The sequence below is a fragment of the Colobus angolensis genome, unplaced genomic scaffold, assembly GCF_000951035.1.
Source record: "Colobus angolensis palliatus isolate OR3802 unplaced genomic scaffold, Cang.pa_1.0 Scaffold31, whole genome shotgun sequence".
Classification (NCBI taxonomy): Eukaryota; Metazoa; Chordata; class Mammalia; order Primates; family Cercopithecidae; genus Colobus; species Colobus angolensis.
Genome location: NW_012116377.1, coordinates 5,790,750 through 5,804,594, shown reverse-complemented (window position 1 = coordinate 5,804,594; position 13,845 = coordinate 5,790,750). Strand labels below are relative to the sequence as shown.

At 53.8% G+C, this 13,845-nt stretch overlaps 1 protein-coding gene across 3 annotated transcripts in view; it reads right to left on the bottom strand.

The window, feature by feature from the left end:
- Nucleotides 1-33: 33 nt before the first annotated feature.
- The window catches only part of MGLL (monoglyceride lipase), a 132,075-nt gene continuing 118,263 nt past the window's right edge, over nucleotides 34-13,845 (bottom strand). For all 3 annotated transcript variants that reach the window (XM_011950734.1, XM_011950733.1, XM_011950735.1), the window contains 2 exons: nucleotides 5,820-6,035; nucleotides 34-3,320 (listed from right to left, as the gene is read on the bottom strand). In XM_011950734.1, the coding sequence (XP_011806124.1) occupies nucleotides 3,195-3,320; nucleotides 5,820-6,035 (342 nt within the window). In that variant the 3' untranslated portion in view covers nucleotides 34-3,194. The remainder of the gene's footprint in view (nucleotides 3,321-5,819; nucleotides 6,036-13,845) is intronic.

The window sequence follows — 13,845 nt, the reverse complement described above, 5'->3', positions numbered from 1 at the left end:
TCAGAGGCTGCTGTGACGGACAGACAGATGCCATTCCGAAAACATCGGATTTATTAGGATTAGCTGTAGTGTACACTGATTCCTTTAGCTCTAAACGGATACATGTGTGCCCCGCAGACAGTATACACACAGGGATGTGACCGAGCCACAGTGACACAGCAAACCCAACAGCTGGCTTGTGAAGCCATCGTGAGCCCAACAAGGTCTATGTCAGCAATCGGTGAGAGAAGAGAGTGAGATAGGACCCAGGTGGGCCTGGGGGTGGAGTCCGAGCAGAGCCTGTGGGTTTTCAGAGTGCCCACCAGTGCTCCCTCGGTGAGCCCAGCACCACCTGGAAGGGAGGGAAGCTGGGTCGCTGCTGGAAGGGAGGGAGGCTGACTCTCTACTCCTCGCCTCTGCAAGGAACTGAGGCCTGTAGGGTTGCGGCTGTCACCGGCTGCAGGCGGCATCTTTCTGTAAAATATTTTTCAGGCATGAAACCCATTTCTGTATGGACTGGACCGTGTTGACAGTGGTGCTTGGGCCTTTTGTGCCAGACCTCTCTGGGTCCTCTCCCTGACCTTGGCCTTCCTCTCACCTTCTCGAGGCCAAGCTATGTGAGACCTGGCATCCCTTCCAAACCTCAGTTCCTCCACGCCCCTGCGCCAGTGGGACTCCAGAGCTCAGAATGTCAGCACAGAGCCGTCAATATCGAGAAGGAACTCAACGCAAGACTTCACAGCTTTCCAAGGACGGGGACCAGCTCTGGAGTGGCCACGCGTGAGATGTCAGGCTCACTCACGCACAGGGTCCTGTGCTGGCTCCTGACCCAGCAGGGGGACACGGTGGGCGGATGTACCAGCCCTTCCGAATAACATGAAACAGTCCCAATTTCAGGAAAGTTTTTCTTTTAAATATTGGTGATTCTTTAACCAGGAATGCAAATGCTACTGAAGTGCTGTGTGTGTCTCTGTGAGAGCCTTCATATAAATAAATTCATGCATCTAAAGAGTCCCTGGTCAGGCCGCATGCCGATATTTAATTTGGGGAATGGCGATGCCATCACATGCGTCTGGGGGAGGTGGCAGGGAGGCGTAGGGACTTTGTGTGACCTGCTCTGTCACAGCTCCTGGGAGAATTACAGATTTGAGCCCAGGGCGTCTCTGGGCATTTGGAAAGGGTTCCTGCTTTTCCCGAGCTCCCATGGCTGCCCTGCTGCCGGTGCTGACTGAGCAGGCGGGGCTGGCTGGCTTTCTCTCTTAGTGCATATTTTACATTTTTCTCCTTCAAAGAGAAGCCAGGGAGACAAGCTGGAGCTACAGAAGGCGCTCTGTGGGGACTTGGGCCGGGTCAGCACCAGAGCCCCCACCTGCCCCTTGTGGGGTGAGGGCTTGGCTCCTCCCCCAGGGCACAGAGTGATCTTCAGCAGGGTGATCCATTCCTGGCTCTGTCACGGCGTGATCAGTGCTGCTGGAGGGAGGGTGGAGGGGCACACTCTCCAGGAACCAAGGTTAACCTCCAGAACAGGGCCTAGGAGAGCAGTGGCAGTTCCTGCTGCTGGAGGAAGAAGGGCGGGAGCCCCCGATGCCTAGACTTCATGTTGGGGGTCCTGGTGGGAAGTGGCCCCCTCCTCTGTGGCCCCAGAACCCCTAGATTGCACCTTCTGCAGGGCTTCAACGGTGGCAGTGCCCTGACCAGGGTCTCGTTTGCAGTAAGGAGCCTCCTGAGGTAACAGCAAGTCCCATTTAGAAGGTGAAAGTATTCCCCAGGCAGGTGGTGACCCCCACTTATTGCTGGGACCAAGTGAGGCCAAGGGCAGGGCTGGGGTGGTGTTGGCACCTGAGATGGGCAGGCTAGGGCCAGGGCCTTGACTCCGAAAGATTGGCTGATGCCAGCCTTGGCCTTGGGTGAGGCCTGTCCTGCTGTGGCCTGGGGCAGGGCTGGGGGTGCCTCCAGTCCCTGCTCTGGGTCACTGAGTGCTCCACGTAGACCTGGGCAGGAAGGCCTGGCCTGCCACTGTGCGGGGCCTCTCTTCTCCTGCCACCAGAGGTAGCTGTGCTGCTAGCACTGACACTCCCAGGGTAGCTCTGGGCCATAGGCAGACTCTGGCCCAGGCCCAGGGATCACAACCCCATAGGCTGCCACTGCTCCATGGTCCCCGGGGGACAGAGGGTGGCGCAGGAAGGGCACTGGGCCTTGCCCATAGGAAAGGCCCAGCCAAGTCCCCTCTTGAGGGCTGCTGGCTTAGCTCCTGGAGCACACGGCCCTCTGGCCCCACCACTGCTGGCCTAACCTGTCCAGTTCTATATAGTAGCATCAAGCTCTGATTCCTTCAAACTCCCCTTGCTCCCTCCCACTTACCCACCAAAATAGTCTCTGCTTTAAAATATACATTATATATTAGACATTTCATCTTCAATATGATTCTCTAACAGCATCAGGTAAAATTAGTGACTCCAGAGGAAAGGCAGCCTTTGTGACTACAGACAGGACTCAGGGGCCAACCTGAGCCTCTCCCTGGCAGGAGGGGAAGGGCAGAGGACAGAGAAGAGGCTTGGTTTCCTGCTCAGTTATATTTCTGGGCTAAGCCTCACCCCCCTCCCCTCTGCAAAGCCTGGCCTCAGGGTAACAAGGAGCCCACAAAGTCATGAGTGGCTGCTTATTTTGAGGAAGGGCTGGGCATTTTCTGAGCCTCAGAGGGGCACGTGAGTCTGCCCCGGGGAGCTGGCCCCTATGGAGACAGCAGCCACCTCATCACACAGCCAGAGGAAGGCCACCGAGTGGAGGTCGGTCAGAGAGGGCGCTGGGGCGCGAGTGAGGGGTGGGCAGGAGGGAGGCACCTCCAGTTATTGCAGTTTGGTGTCCTGGGAACACCAGGAATTCCTGGAACCCTTGTGGGAGCTGGGAGAGGCGGGCAGAGGCTTGGCTTTGTTTTCAGTGGACATTTTAGCACATTCTCTGTAAAAAATTACCTGGGACCTTTCTCTCTTTTTTGCATAAAGTGTCTACCCATTAAGATAGATCCAGTGTCTGACAGCCTAATGTGTAACAAAAATGTCTTTTTGTTATTTTTTAGTAAATTGTGCTAGAGATTTCTCCAAATTCTGATTTTTTTTTTTTTTTTTTTTTGCAAGCCACGTCTGAGAAGCCATCTCTGCCCTGCCCTTCCCCTGCCTGCGTCCCCCAGACCATGAGCCGGGCACTGGCCAGTGCATTCAGGGTGGGGACGCAGTTCCTGCCGTGGCTGTCCTTTGAGAGACCCACATGTTTATTTCATGGAAGACAGAGTTGGTGACTTCAGGAAGCTCTTTGTGGAGAACGTGGTAGGCACCTTCATAAATCTGCAGTGAGGAGAGACACGGAATCAGAGCTGCAGCATCAGAGGCAGGTGTGGGGAGTGGAGACTGCGGGCAGTGGGCAGGGGTAGGAGCATTCTCCGGACCCTCTCCCTGTGCCCGAGGACCTGGCCCTGACCTCCCATTATTAGGAGGCCAACATCTTTCTATCAGATGATGGTTCAAATGCGTTACAATGTCCCAACATGTTCCCGAACTTCCTCTCTCAAAAGCAAATGTTCCCTCACTCCACATCTCTCCCCATCCCTGGGCCCGTTTCTGTGTCTGAGTCAGGCAACCTTCTCAAAAGAGGGGGTTCCACTCCTGGCCTCACATCCTGACTGCCACGGGGTCCTCAGCTCATCCCAAGCTGACTTCCACTCCTGCCAACCCACAGTGGCTATCCTGGAGAAGTCTCCAGGAACCTCCATTGCCATGGCAGGGGACACTGTGCTGGTCATTCATAAGCTGCTCACTCTCACCTTCTAGAAACACTTTCTTTTTGTGGTTCCATGGCTTTAACTTACGATTTTCTTTTGATCTCGCCAGCAACCCCTTCTCAGTTCAGGCTTATCCCACTCACTGGCCTCTGCAGGCAGCTGGACTACGGGCTTGGCTGTGCCCTCCTTCACTCTCCCTGGTCACCTCGTCCAGTCCTGTGGTTTTTAAATCCATCGTGGGCTGATGACTCTGGAATTTACATCTCCAGCCAGACCTCCCTTCTGCCTCTAGACTGCTGACCTGCCATCTCCATCTGAATTCCTGGCAGGGACCTCCAGACTTCAGTGCGATGCTAACGGGCATCTCCAGGTGGACTCTGGCCATTGTTCACATCAGTCTCTCTGCCTGGCCTTTTTTGTCTCATTACAGCCTTCTCATTACTGCAAGCCTGAACCCAGAGTTCATCCTTCATGGCAGTGATCTCACTCTCTGCCACCCTGCCCGGCTTCCCCTGCCTTGGTTGTCACTGTCCCCACCTCCTTCTTACCCCAGCTCCTGTCTCCCCAAGGCCACTGGGGGATGCTTTTAACATGAAAATCAGAGCATGCTACTTCTTGGCTCCAAATGCTCAGGTGGCTTCTCATCTAACCAAGAGAAGAAGTCTAGATTTCCCAGGTGGTGGGGCTCCCCTGCCCCCCACCAGCCTCCCTGCCTGGTGCATCCTCACTGGCTGCGTGCCTATGCCAGCCTCAGGTCCTCAATCTCTCTCTTGCCTCAGTCTGGAAGGTTCTTCCACTGGCTGTTCTCACTAGCAGACTGCAGGCCTGGCCGTCCCATCTAAAGTGCTGCTTTCCCCCCTGTCCCCCTCTATCCCTACACTACACTCTGCTGAGTTTCCTTAGGGGCACTGACTTCTCTCCAGCATCATCCTTTTCATTTATTTGTTGATTGCTTACCCCACCAGGATTCAGGTTCCGAGGGGGCAGAGCAGAGCCTTTGCCTGTCTTGTTCTCTGGGCCTGACAGAAACGTAGGGCCCCATAAATACTTGAATTAAAGAAGGGATGAATGGCTAGCTGGGTAAATGAATGACTAATCTTAGTGGACTCCTTTTGCAGGGATTTGCAAGGGTTCACGTTGGTGTAAGGGAGGTCTGAGTGATGCTCTCACAGATGAATGCAGTGTTCCACTGTGGCTTTTAAAAAATATATTTTGCTGGGTGTGGTGGCTCACGCCTGTAATTCCAGCACTTTGGGAGGCTGAGGCGGGAGGATCACCTGAGGTTAGGAGTGAGACCAACCTGGTCAACATAGTGAAACCCCGTCTCTACTAAAAATACAAAAATTAGTCTGGCATGATGGCAGGTGCCTGTAATCCCAGCTACCCAGGGGGCTGAGGCAGCAGAACTGCTTGAACCTGGGAGGCAGAGGTTGCAGTGAGCCGAGATGGCGCCACTGCACTCCAGCCTGGGCAACAGAGGGATACTCTGTCTAAAAACAAAAACAAAAACGAAAACAAACAAACAAAAGATATATAGTCTTTATGTCTAATATTCCAAGCCGCAGGGCCTGTCCTCAGGGTCCCTGTCTGCAGGGCTAGCTCTGACAGCTCCCTTCACAGAGCAGGCTCTGCCAAGTCCTGCCAGCACCTGCGTGCTCAGAGCCCTCTGGTGGCCATGGCTCCCGGGCTACTGCAGCCACCGCTGGTGCAGAGGGAGGCTTGGGCATTACACGTGTCCTTGGAGCTTGGACATGCCTCTCTCTCGGGATATTTATTTGCTCAGCGCCCAGTTGCAGATTCTTTTCTTGCCTACAACATCTTTTGATTCTTTTTTCCTTTGAGGCTCATTCATGCAAAACAATTAGCAAATGACTCGTGTGTTCTCTTGAAATTCATAAGCTCCTGGGATTCCTTTTATTTATTTATTTCTCGGTCAAGCAGGCTGGTCCTTATCCTGAGATCTGGGAGGTGACCCTCGGGGGTCTGGGCAGATGTGCCCCAAGGGGTGCTGCCTCCCCGCCCCACCTCCACACTTGGAGGAAGTGGGCAAGTGGCAGCCACTCACCTTGAGAGTCTTGTCCTGGCTCTTGGCTGACTCCATGAGCAGGTAGGCCCCTTTGCTGTCACACAGGCGATCCGCAGAGCCCTGGAGCAGCAGGAAGGGCACCGTCAGCTTGGGGAGGGCGCGCTCCACCCGTGAGACGGCATTCAGCAGCTGGATGCCAAAGCACACCTTCAGCCCTGCCCGGCAGATCAAGGGGTCCGAGTTATAAATGTCGACCTGGAGAAAGGAGAGGGTTCCATCAGCATGCGCAGGGCTCACTTCCTTAAGCCAGACCTATTTCCTGGTAGCTTTTCCTTCTGCTCTGGCCTAAAGGGTTGATTCCATTCAGGTCAGCTGGGCTTGGGTGTGGCTCTGAGGGCCAGCTGTGTTCACCCACAGACCTCATATGCACCACTGGCAGTGCGTCTCCTTTCAGGCTTGAGGGTTTCACATGCACACGGGTGCCTGTAGAAAATGTCAAGTATTGGCCGAGTGTGGTGGCTCACGCCTGTAATCCCAGCACTTTGGGAAACTGAGGTGGGCAGATCACCTGAGGTCAGGAGTTCCAGAGTAGCCTGACCAACATGGCAAAACCATGTCTCTACGGGGGTTTTTTCGTATTTTTGTAAAAATACAAAAATTAGCTGGGCATGGTGGCGGGCTCCTGTTATCCCAGCTACTTGGGAGGCTGAAGTGGGAGAATCCCTTGAACCTGGAAGGCGGACTTTGCAGTGAGCCGAGATGGTGCCACTGCACTCCAGCCTGGGTGACAGAGCAAGACTCGGTCAAAAAAGAAAAGAAAAGAAAAGAAAACTTCAAGTATTAATTTGTATTTTTAAAAATATAAGCAACAACATATTGTTCACATCAATTATTTTATTAAAAAGTAGCTCTGCAGCGGTTTTAGCATTTGATTTTTGTTCTCTGTCTCCACTGATGTGGTGTCCACTTGGTGGAGTGGATGAGGGGCAAACGGTAACAGTTTACTGCAGGAACAGTTTACTGGGGTCTGTGCTGGAAAGTGAGGGCCCGTGCTAGGAGCCCCCGGAGGGGCTTCAGCCAGGCACTGACGACAGGCTTTGGGGTAAGGGACGCCCAAGGGCAGATCTGGTTGTGGTGGGTTCGGTCTCTGCACACCTTAAGGCTACACAGGCTGGTCAGAGGCTCTGACAGGGAAGCCTGGGCCCTGGCTGTGCCCAAGGCCATCTCTGCCCCTCTACAGGACGTGGGTCCTCCCTCCTCAACCACTAGCCTGTGGATCTTGCCTTTCAAGGGGCTGCTCTCTCCCCTGTCCTTGCTCTCCTTGGCCTGTCTGGGTTTCTGGCTTCAGTCTTCCTGCCTCCGTAGAGACAGCTCAGGCTCCACTGCCCTGATCTCTAGCATCTGCCCCACAGGATCAGGTATAAGTTTCTAGGACTCTCTCAGGCCCATAGGGGGAAGGAGTGAGCCCTGATGCTTTTTTTTTTTTTTTCTTTTGAGAAGGAGTCTCACTCTGTCACCCAGGCTGGAGTGCAGTGTTACAATCTCGGCTCACTGCAACCTCCGCCTCCAGGGTTCAAGTGATTCTGCTACTTCAGCCTCCGAGATAGCTGGGATTATAGGCGGTGGTCACCACGCCCAGCAAATTTTTGTATTTTTAATAGAGACAGGGTTTTGCCATGTTGGCCAGGCTGGTCTCAAACTCCTGACCTCAGGTGATCCACCCGCCTCAGCCTCCCAAAGTGCTGGGATTACAGGTGTGAGCCACCACGCCCAGCCCCATGATGCTTCTCACTCATGTTCATCAGCCTTGCCAGTGGGTTCTTGGTGGGTTGGGGAAGGGCCACATGGTGAGGACTGGGTGAGGGTCAGAGAGCATGTGGGGACGAGGAAGGAACATGCTGCCAGTTGCTCCCCGGGCAACCAGGGTGCCCACTGTGTTAGGACTCAGCATTTCCAAGAACTGGGCTATACCCCTTCTATTACCACCCCTAAAAGGCCTCGGCCAGAATTCCGGACCACACCAAGTGGGAGAGGCTGTCCTACAGTCACCCCTGCCATCCCTGGATTCCTTCCCATGCTGGGGACTGAGCACCAAAAACCAGACCATTTGTGTAAAGCCACACGAGACAGATTAGCCACTTCCTGCAGCTGAGCTGGCATGAGTCCTGCTGGGCCAGGCCATCTGCTTGGAGCCTGAGAGGACACGGGACTGGCAGGGCAGTTCATGGGGGCCCATGGCCAGGCCCAACCACAGGGGGTGCTTCCCCAGGGTCAGCCAGGAACCCTGAGGGAAGGAGGGCTGTAGGGCCTGCAAAAGAGCCCGGCCGGGGCTTGGGGTCAGTGGAGTCCCCAACAGCAGTACCATCTACCAGCTTGTGCTGGGCTGCAACATGCAGGGTCTCATTGAGTAATAAAAGTAATAATAGCTACATCTGAGCTCTGTCTGTCTGCCCAGCACTAAGCTTTTGCCTGCAGTAACTCACTGGGCCTCCATAACTCCCCTGTATAAGGTATTGCTTTCATTCTCTCCATTACACAAAGGAGGAAACTAAGGCACAGAGAGGCTTGTCAACCTGCCTGCTGTTAGTTGCCCCAATTCTTGTTCTCCCCTACAGAACCTTGATGTTTCTTTGGGTATACAACTGCTCAGAATAAAGACTATATTTCCCAGTCTCCCTTGCAGCTAGCAATGTGACTTGTGGTCACATGACCAAGTTCTGGCCAATAGAAAGTAGGCAGGTAGGGGCTGTGTGCACACTCTGCGTCTAGGTCTTATTTTCTCCTTGCCCCACAGAAAGAGTCAGGGCCATGTGGACAAGGTTTGCCCCTGGAAGCCAGAGCAACAACATGGGTGTCCTGATGCCAAGAAGTCACACCCTCTCTTGGTTAAGCTGCTGTTGTTGGGGGTATGGGTTCCAGCAGGCTGGCCATGCCCTGGGCTGGGCCACCACCCCATCCCATGCTGTCTCCAGGGCTCCTATGGGACCTGTGGGGTGGGGGCCACACCCTCGACCCTGCTGCCAGCAGTCTTACAACCGCCTTCTTCCTGCAGCAGGCCTGCTGCTTTACCCTGCTGACCCCGAGCGTCCTGGGCACAGCAGGCCCTTGGGGACTCTGCTTCTGAGTTCAATTGCACCGATGGCCCAAGCGGCTTCCTGCCCTTGGCTTCATTTTCCATGTCTTGATCACGTAGGCCCTGTTTACACAATGGCCTATTCTGGGCCTGGGGCCCAGCCACCAGATGTGTCAGGGAAAGGGTAGGCCCCTGATGTGAACCACAGCCCGGACTGGGGGTGAGGGGCAGAGGGAAACTGGGACCAGGAGGCGGGGGAGGGCTTTACCACATGGGGAGATTGAGCCACAGAGGGGCCAAACCCTCCCCTCAAGTGGCAGTTCTGGCCCAATCACAATGGCCTTGATTTTTTGACAGCTTAAGATCTCAATCCACCAAAAGTCCTAGGAATGTGTCTTGTGGCTCCCAGGAAGGAGATAGCCAGGCCCCTTCCTCCCAAACCAGGCCCAAGCCCAGAACATGAGCCCATTCATTCAATATGGACCAAAGAGTCAGTCCCCAAAGATTCCACACTGCATGATTCCACTGATGTAATGTTCTTCATGTGACAAAACGAGAGAAACAGAGACCAGACTCACAGCTGAAAGGGCCGAGGAGGGTGTGCGGCAAGTCGGGAGTGGATGCGGCTGCAAAATGGCAACATGAGGGGTCCTTGTGGGGATGCAGTCATCTGTGACTTGACTGTGTCAAGGTCAGTATCCTGGTTGTGATACTGTCCTGTCATTTTGCAAAATGTCACTGCTGGGGGAAACTGGGTAATGGATACATGGAATCGCTCTGTATTATTTCTTACAGCTGCTTGTGAGTTACAGTGATCTTAAATGAAAAGTTTAACTAAAAACTAATGACAAAGGCCCAGGCTTTGGCACAATCTCTCATACCCCCACTTTCCTGTTTAGCTCACCATGGCTCCCACCAGCTGAGACCAGGGTCTGTTGGGGACACGGCAGCTGGAAGCAGGAGCTCAAGCTGGGGACCCAGGTCCAAGTGACCACTCCACCGTGGCTCTAGATAACTGATTTCCTGGGGAGCCCCCACTGGCTGAGAGCTGGAGTCTTTTTTCCCCTGGGGTGGGGTTGGGAGTATGGTAAGGCTCTACTCCTTCCTGGGCCTCAGTTTCCCCATCAGGGGACCCCAAAGGATCCTCTTGGGTTTAAGTTTCACAAGCTGGCCTCCTGTTGAGCTTGATAGCCAGGAATACACCAGCTGGGGCTTCTGAATTTCCAGCACCGTCTCACTGTGGGAAGAAACTTTGCACCAAAGCGCAGTAAATACAACTGCAATCCTCAGCTGGGAGTTTTCTTACACTTATGGTTGAGCAAAATCAAGACACAACCCCTGCAGTCAAATCTCTTGACCCATTTTTTTAAAACCATTCCATGATGAAATGCAATATCACAGTTTAATTAGAATACAATGAAAAATAACTCATGCGTGGAGCCCTTGACTCTTTACTAGGTGCTGTAGTAAGTGCTTCACTCGTACTTGCTCATTTAATCTTCACTGGAACCCTGTGATGTAGGAACTATTATTATTACCTTTTTACATATGAGGAGACAAGCTCAGAGAGGTTAGGTGACTCACCCAAGGTTACACAGCAAGTAAGAGGCAGAGCCAAGGTAAGAACCTAGGCACTCTGCTACTGCCATCAGCATTCTTAGCCACTTACCATGCTCTGCTGCCTGTCTCGAAAGGAGAAGGTGAAGGTCAGTGCTGGGGTATAGAGAGCCAGGAGCTGTGCAGGTGGCAGGGGCACTAGTGCTCTCAGAAAAGGCAAGAATGGTCCCTGATGAGGACCATAAGCAGATGGGCCTGACAGATGGTGAAGTGATCTGGTGGAGCCCAGGGGTTACCACCCTTCACAGCCAGCCAGAGGGGATAGGGGAGCCCTTCTGGGCACAGACAGGCATGTGTCATCCTGGATGAACCCCTAATCACAGAGAAATACAACCCAGCAGGCTTCATCCCTGTAAATCTGTCCACAGCTGGCTCTTCCTGCCTCTCCTTCCCTGCAATCTCCTCCCTTTTCCTATGGAAGCCTCACCCTTCCACCTGGGCTTTAGAGCCCATCCCGGAATTCCCACCTTCTTCCTCCATTGTTTAGATCTCTCTTAATCCATCCCTTTCCAATACAGGGAACTCGGATAGCCTTCTCTGGCATAATAGAGAAAGAGTGCACGACAACTCTACCTGAGTGATCTCTGTGAAATTTAGAAACCTGCAGGAACCCTAACAGGAACTGGCAGGTCTTTGTAGAGACGATGTCCTCATTTCCCACCTTTGTCTTGAATGGCCGGAGACGTAATTTGTGGTGGAAAGAGCTGGATGAGAGAGAATCCTCTCATGATGGCTTCTGTCTCCCATCACAAATGGCTTTTCAGCCCTTGCTCTTAGCTTAATTAACATTGTATACTCCACTTTCAGGCCTCAGCTCAGCCTTCCCAGACCCCCACAGACTCTGCTGCCCCAAAGCCCTTCTCCCATGCCGCACTTGGCCTGGTCTGCAATCAGCGCATCTCTTCCCACATGTCTGCCCCACTTGAGGGTCAGGGCTCTGTCCTGCCCTCTGCATGTCCTACACGGTGGCTGGCACAGGGAAAGCCCTTTGTAAACTCTGGTGCAATGGATGAAGAGGCAAACCATTCCCTAATCCAGCCCAAGAAGTAGCACCTTTGGGTACTGAGAGACCAGCATAGACCTCACTCATGGCAGCTGGGAACTGCTGGCCGCCTCCTGGCCAAGAGAGTGTCCACGATGGGAATGAGACTTGGGACCTTCGAAAGGGGAGGCCTTGTCATTTCATTCAGTGAACGACTTTTCTGCGTGCACACATGGAAAGCCTCCACAGCATGCTTTTGGAGCTGCTTGGCATTGCTTTCCTTCAGTGCATCATGCTGAACCCCAGGCCCATGGAATATCCTAAACGCAAATAAGAAGGTACCGTAGGCTGGGCGCAGTGGTGCATGCCTGTAATCCCAGCACTTTGGGAGGCCAAGGTGGGCAGATTACCTGAGCCCAGGAATTCAAAACCAGCCTGGGCAACATGGTAAAACCCTGTCTCTACAAAAAATACAAAAATTAGCCTGGTGTAGTGGTGCACACCTGGAGTCCCAGCTACTGGGGAGGCTGAGGTGGGAGGATTGCTTGGGCCCAAAAGGTGGAGGCTGCAGTGAGCTGAGATCACGCCACTGCACTCCAGCCTGGGCAAGACGGTGACAGTCTGCCTCAAAAAAAAAAAGACAAAAAACAGCAACAACATCAAAACAGCAACAGAAAAAACAATGTCAATGTTCTGTGGAAGTTGGGCTTGAATTTGGAACATGCTGAAGGCTGGAAACAGCTGTGCTTGGCGTGGCCCTGGTGTGCTTCCTCTCCCACACATCCCCTCCCAAGCCTGTAGCACCCTGGTCACTGCTGTCAGCCCCCAGAGGGCTCACGGCGTTGGGTCCCTGTCAAGCAGAGGTGGGTCCCTGTCATGCAGAGGTAGGTCCCATTTCAGACTCACAGATCAGTACCTGTCCCCCTCTGTGAAGAACCCTGTGGTACTTCCCACGGGGGCTGCAAGGCAAAGTCCTAACTTCTTGGTATGGCCTGCGACACCGCCATCCCTGCCCTCCCTTAACACTCCCCACTCCCCTTGACCCCAGGGCCCTTGCACAGCATGTCCCCTCAGCCTTCAGACCCCTTCCTTGGCTGTCAGTGGAGTTTCTCCCTCCCTATCAACTGTCAGCTCAGCTGCCCTTCCTCCAGGCAACCTTCCCTGGTCCCATGTGTGTCATCCCTGGACCCCTTTCCTCATGTGCTTGTCACCTGCACTACAGACTGGCCCCAACACCTCCGTTTCCACCATCCCCTTCCATGCCTTTTCTCTTATCTGCCAGCAACCCTGTTCCCTCTCTTCAAGGCCCAAGTGAAGCATTTCCTCCTGTGGCCAGGTGCCCAGACACCCTTGCTGACATCCGCGCTTCTCTCCCCGGGCTCCTGTATCTTTGCCAACACCTCCTTCAGTGGGCCTCTCTCAGAGCTGTGATAGCAACAGCTCTTACTTGCTAGGGTCCACACTGTGCTAGGTGGCTGTGCAGTCATCTGGAGGGATCTGAGGAAGGGCAAGACTGAGTGTGGCTTCCAAGGTCACACTGAGGAGATGAAGCAGGGTCCAGACTCAGGTCCTTTTGGAAGGCTGTGCTCTTCCCACTGAGCCCACCGCCCCTTTCCCCTCTGTGCCACCGCAGCTGATGGGCCTGGCCGGCAGGGACAACAGGGCAGCCCATGGGGTGTCGCAGCCTCCAGCTCTAGCCTGGTCGGAGTGGGAACCCTGAGAAAGTTTGCTGGTGTGGTGAGCTGCCTGCAGGGTGGCAGAGGGGAGATAGGCCCTGCCTGACTCAGCAGAAAGCCTCTCCGGCTTGATAGACCCAAGCAAGCCCTGCCTACCAGGAGGCCTGAGTCCCCACAATGACCTTACCCTGCCTTGGGCCAGCCCTAGCTGGCACCCAGCCTCGGTGGCTGAAATTCCTGAACCAGACCAGGGCCATTTGGAAAGAAGATATTGCTGCACATTCTCCTCTCCTGGAAGCTGCAGTGCCATTTTGGACAGAAAGAGGTTAATCAAGGATCAGCCTATATTTCTGAGTTGCCACTTAATCAAGGGTGTGCAAATTAATGAGCATTCTTTCCTCCAAATTACTTTTTACTATGAAGGTTTGAACTTCTGGACATCCTGGCATTTGTTTGTTTGTTTGTTTTTGAGATGGAGTCTCCCTCTTGTCGCCCAGGCTGGAGTGCAGTGGTGCGATCTCAGCTCACTGCAACCTCTGTCTCCCAGGTTCAAATGATTCTCCTGCCTCAGCCTCCTGAGTAGCTGGGATTACAGGCACACGCCACCATGCCCCCACTAATTTTTGTATTTTTAGTAGAGATGGGGTTTCACCATGTTGGCCAGGCTGGTCTCAAACTCCTGACCTCAGGTGATCCACCCACCTCGGCCTCCCAAAG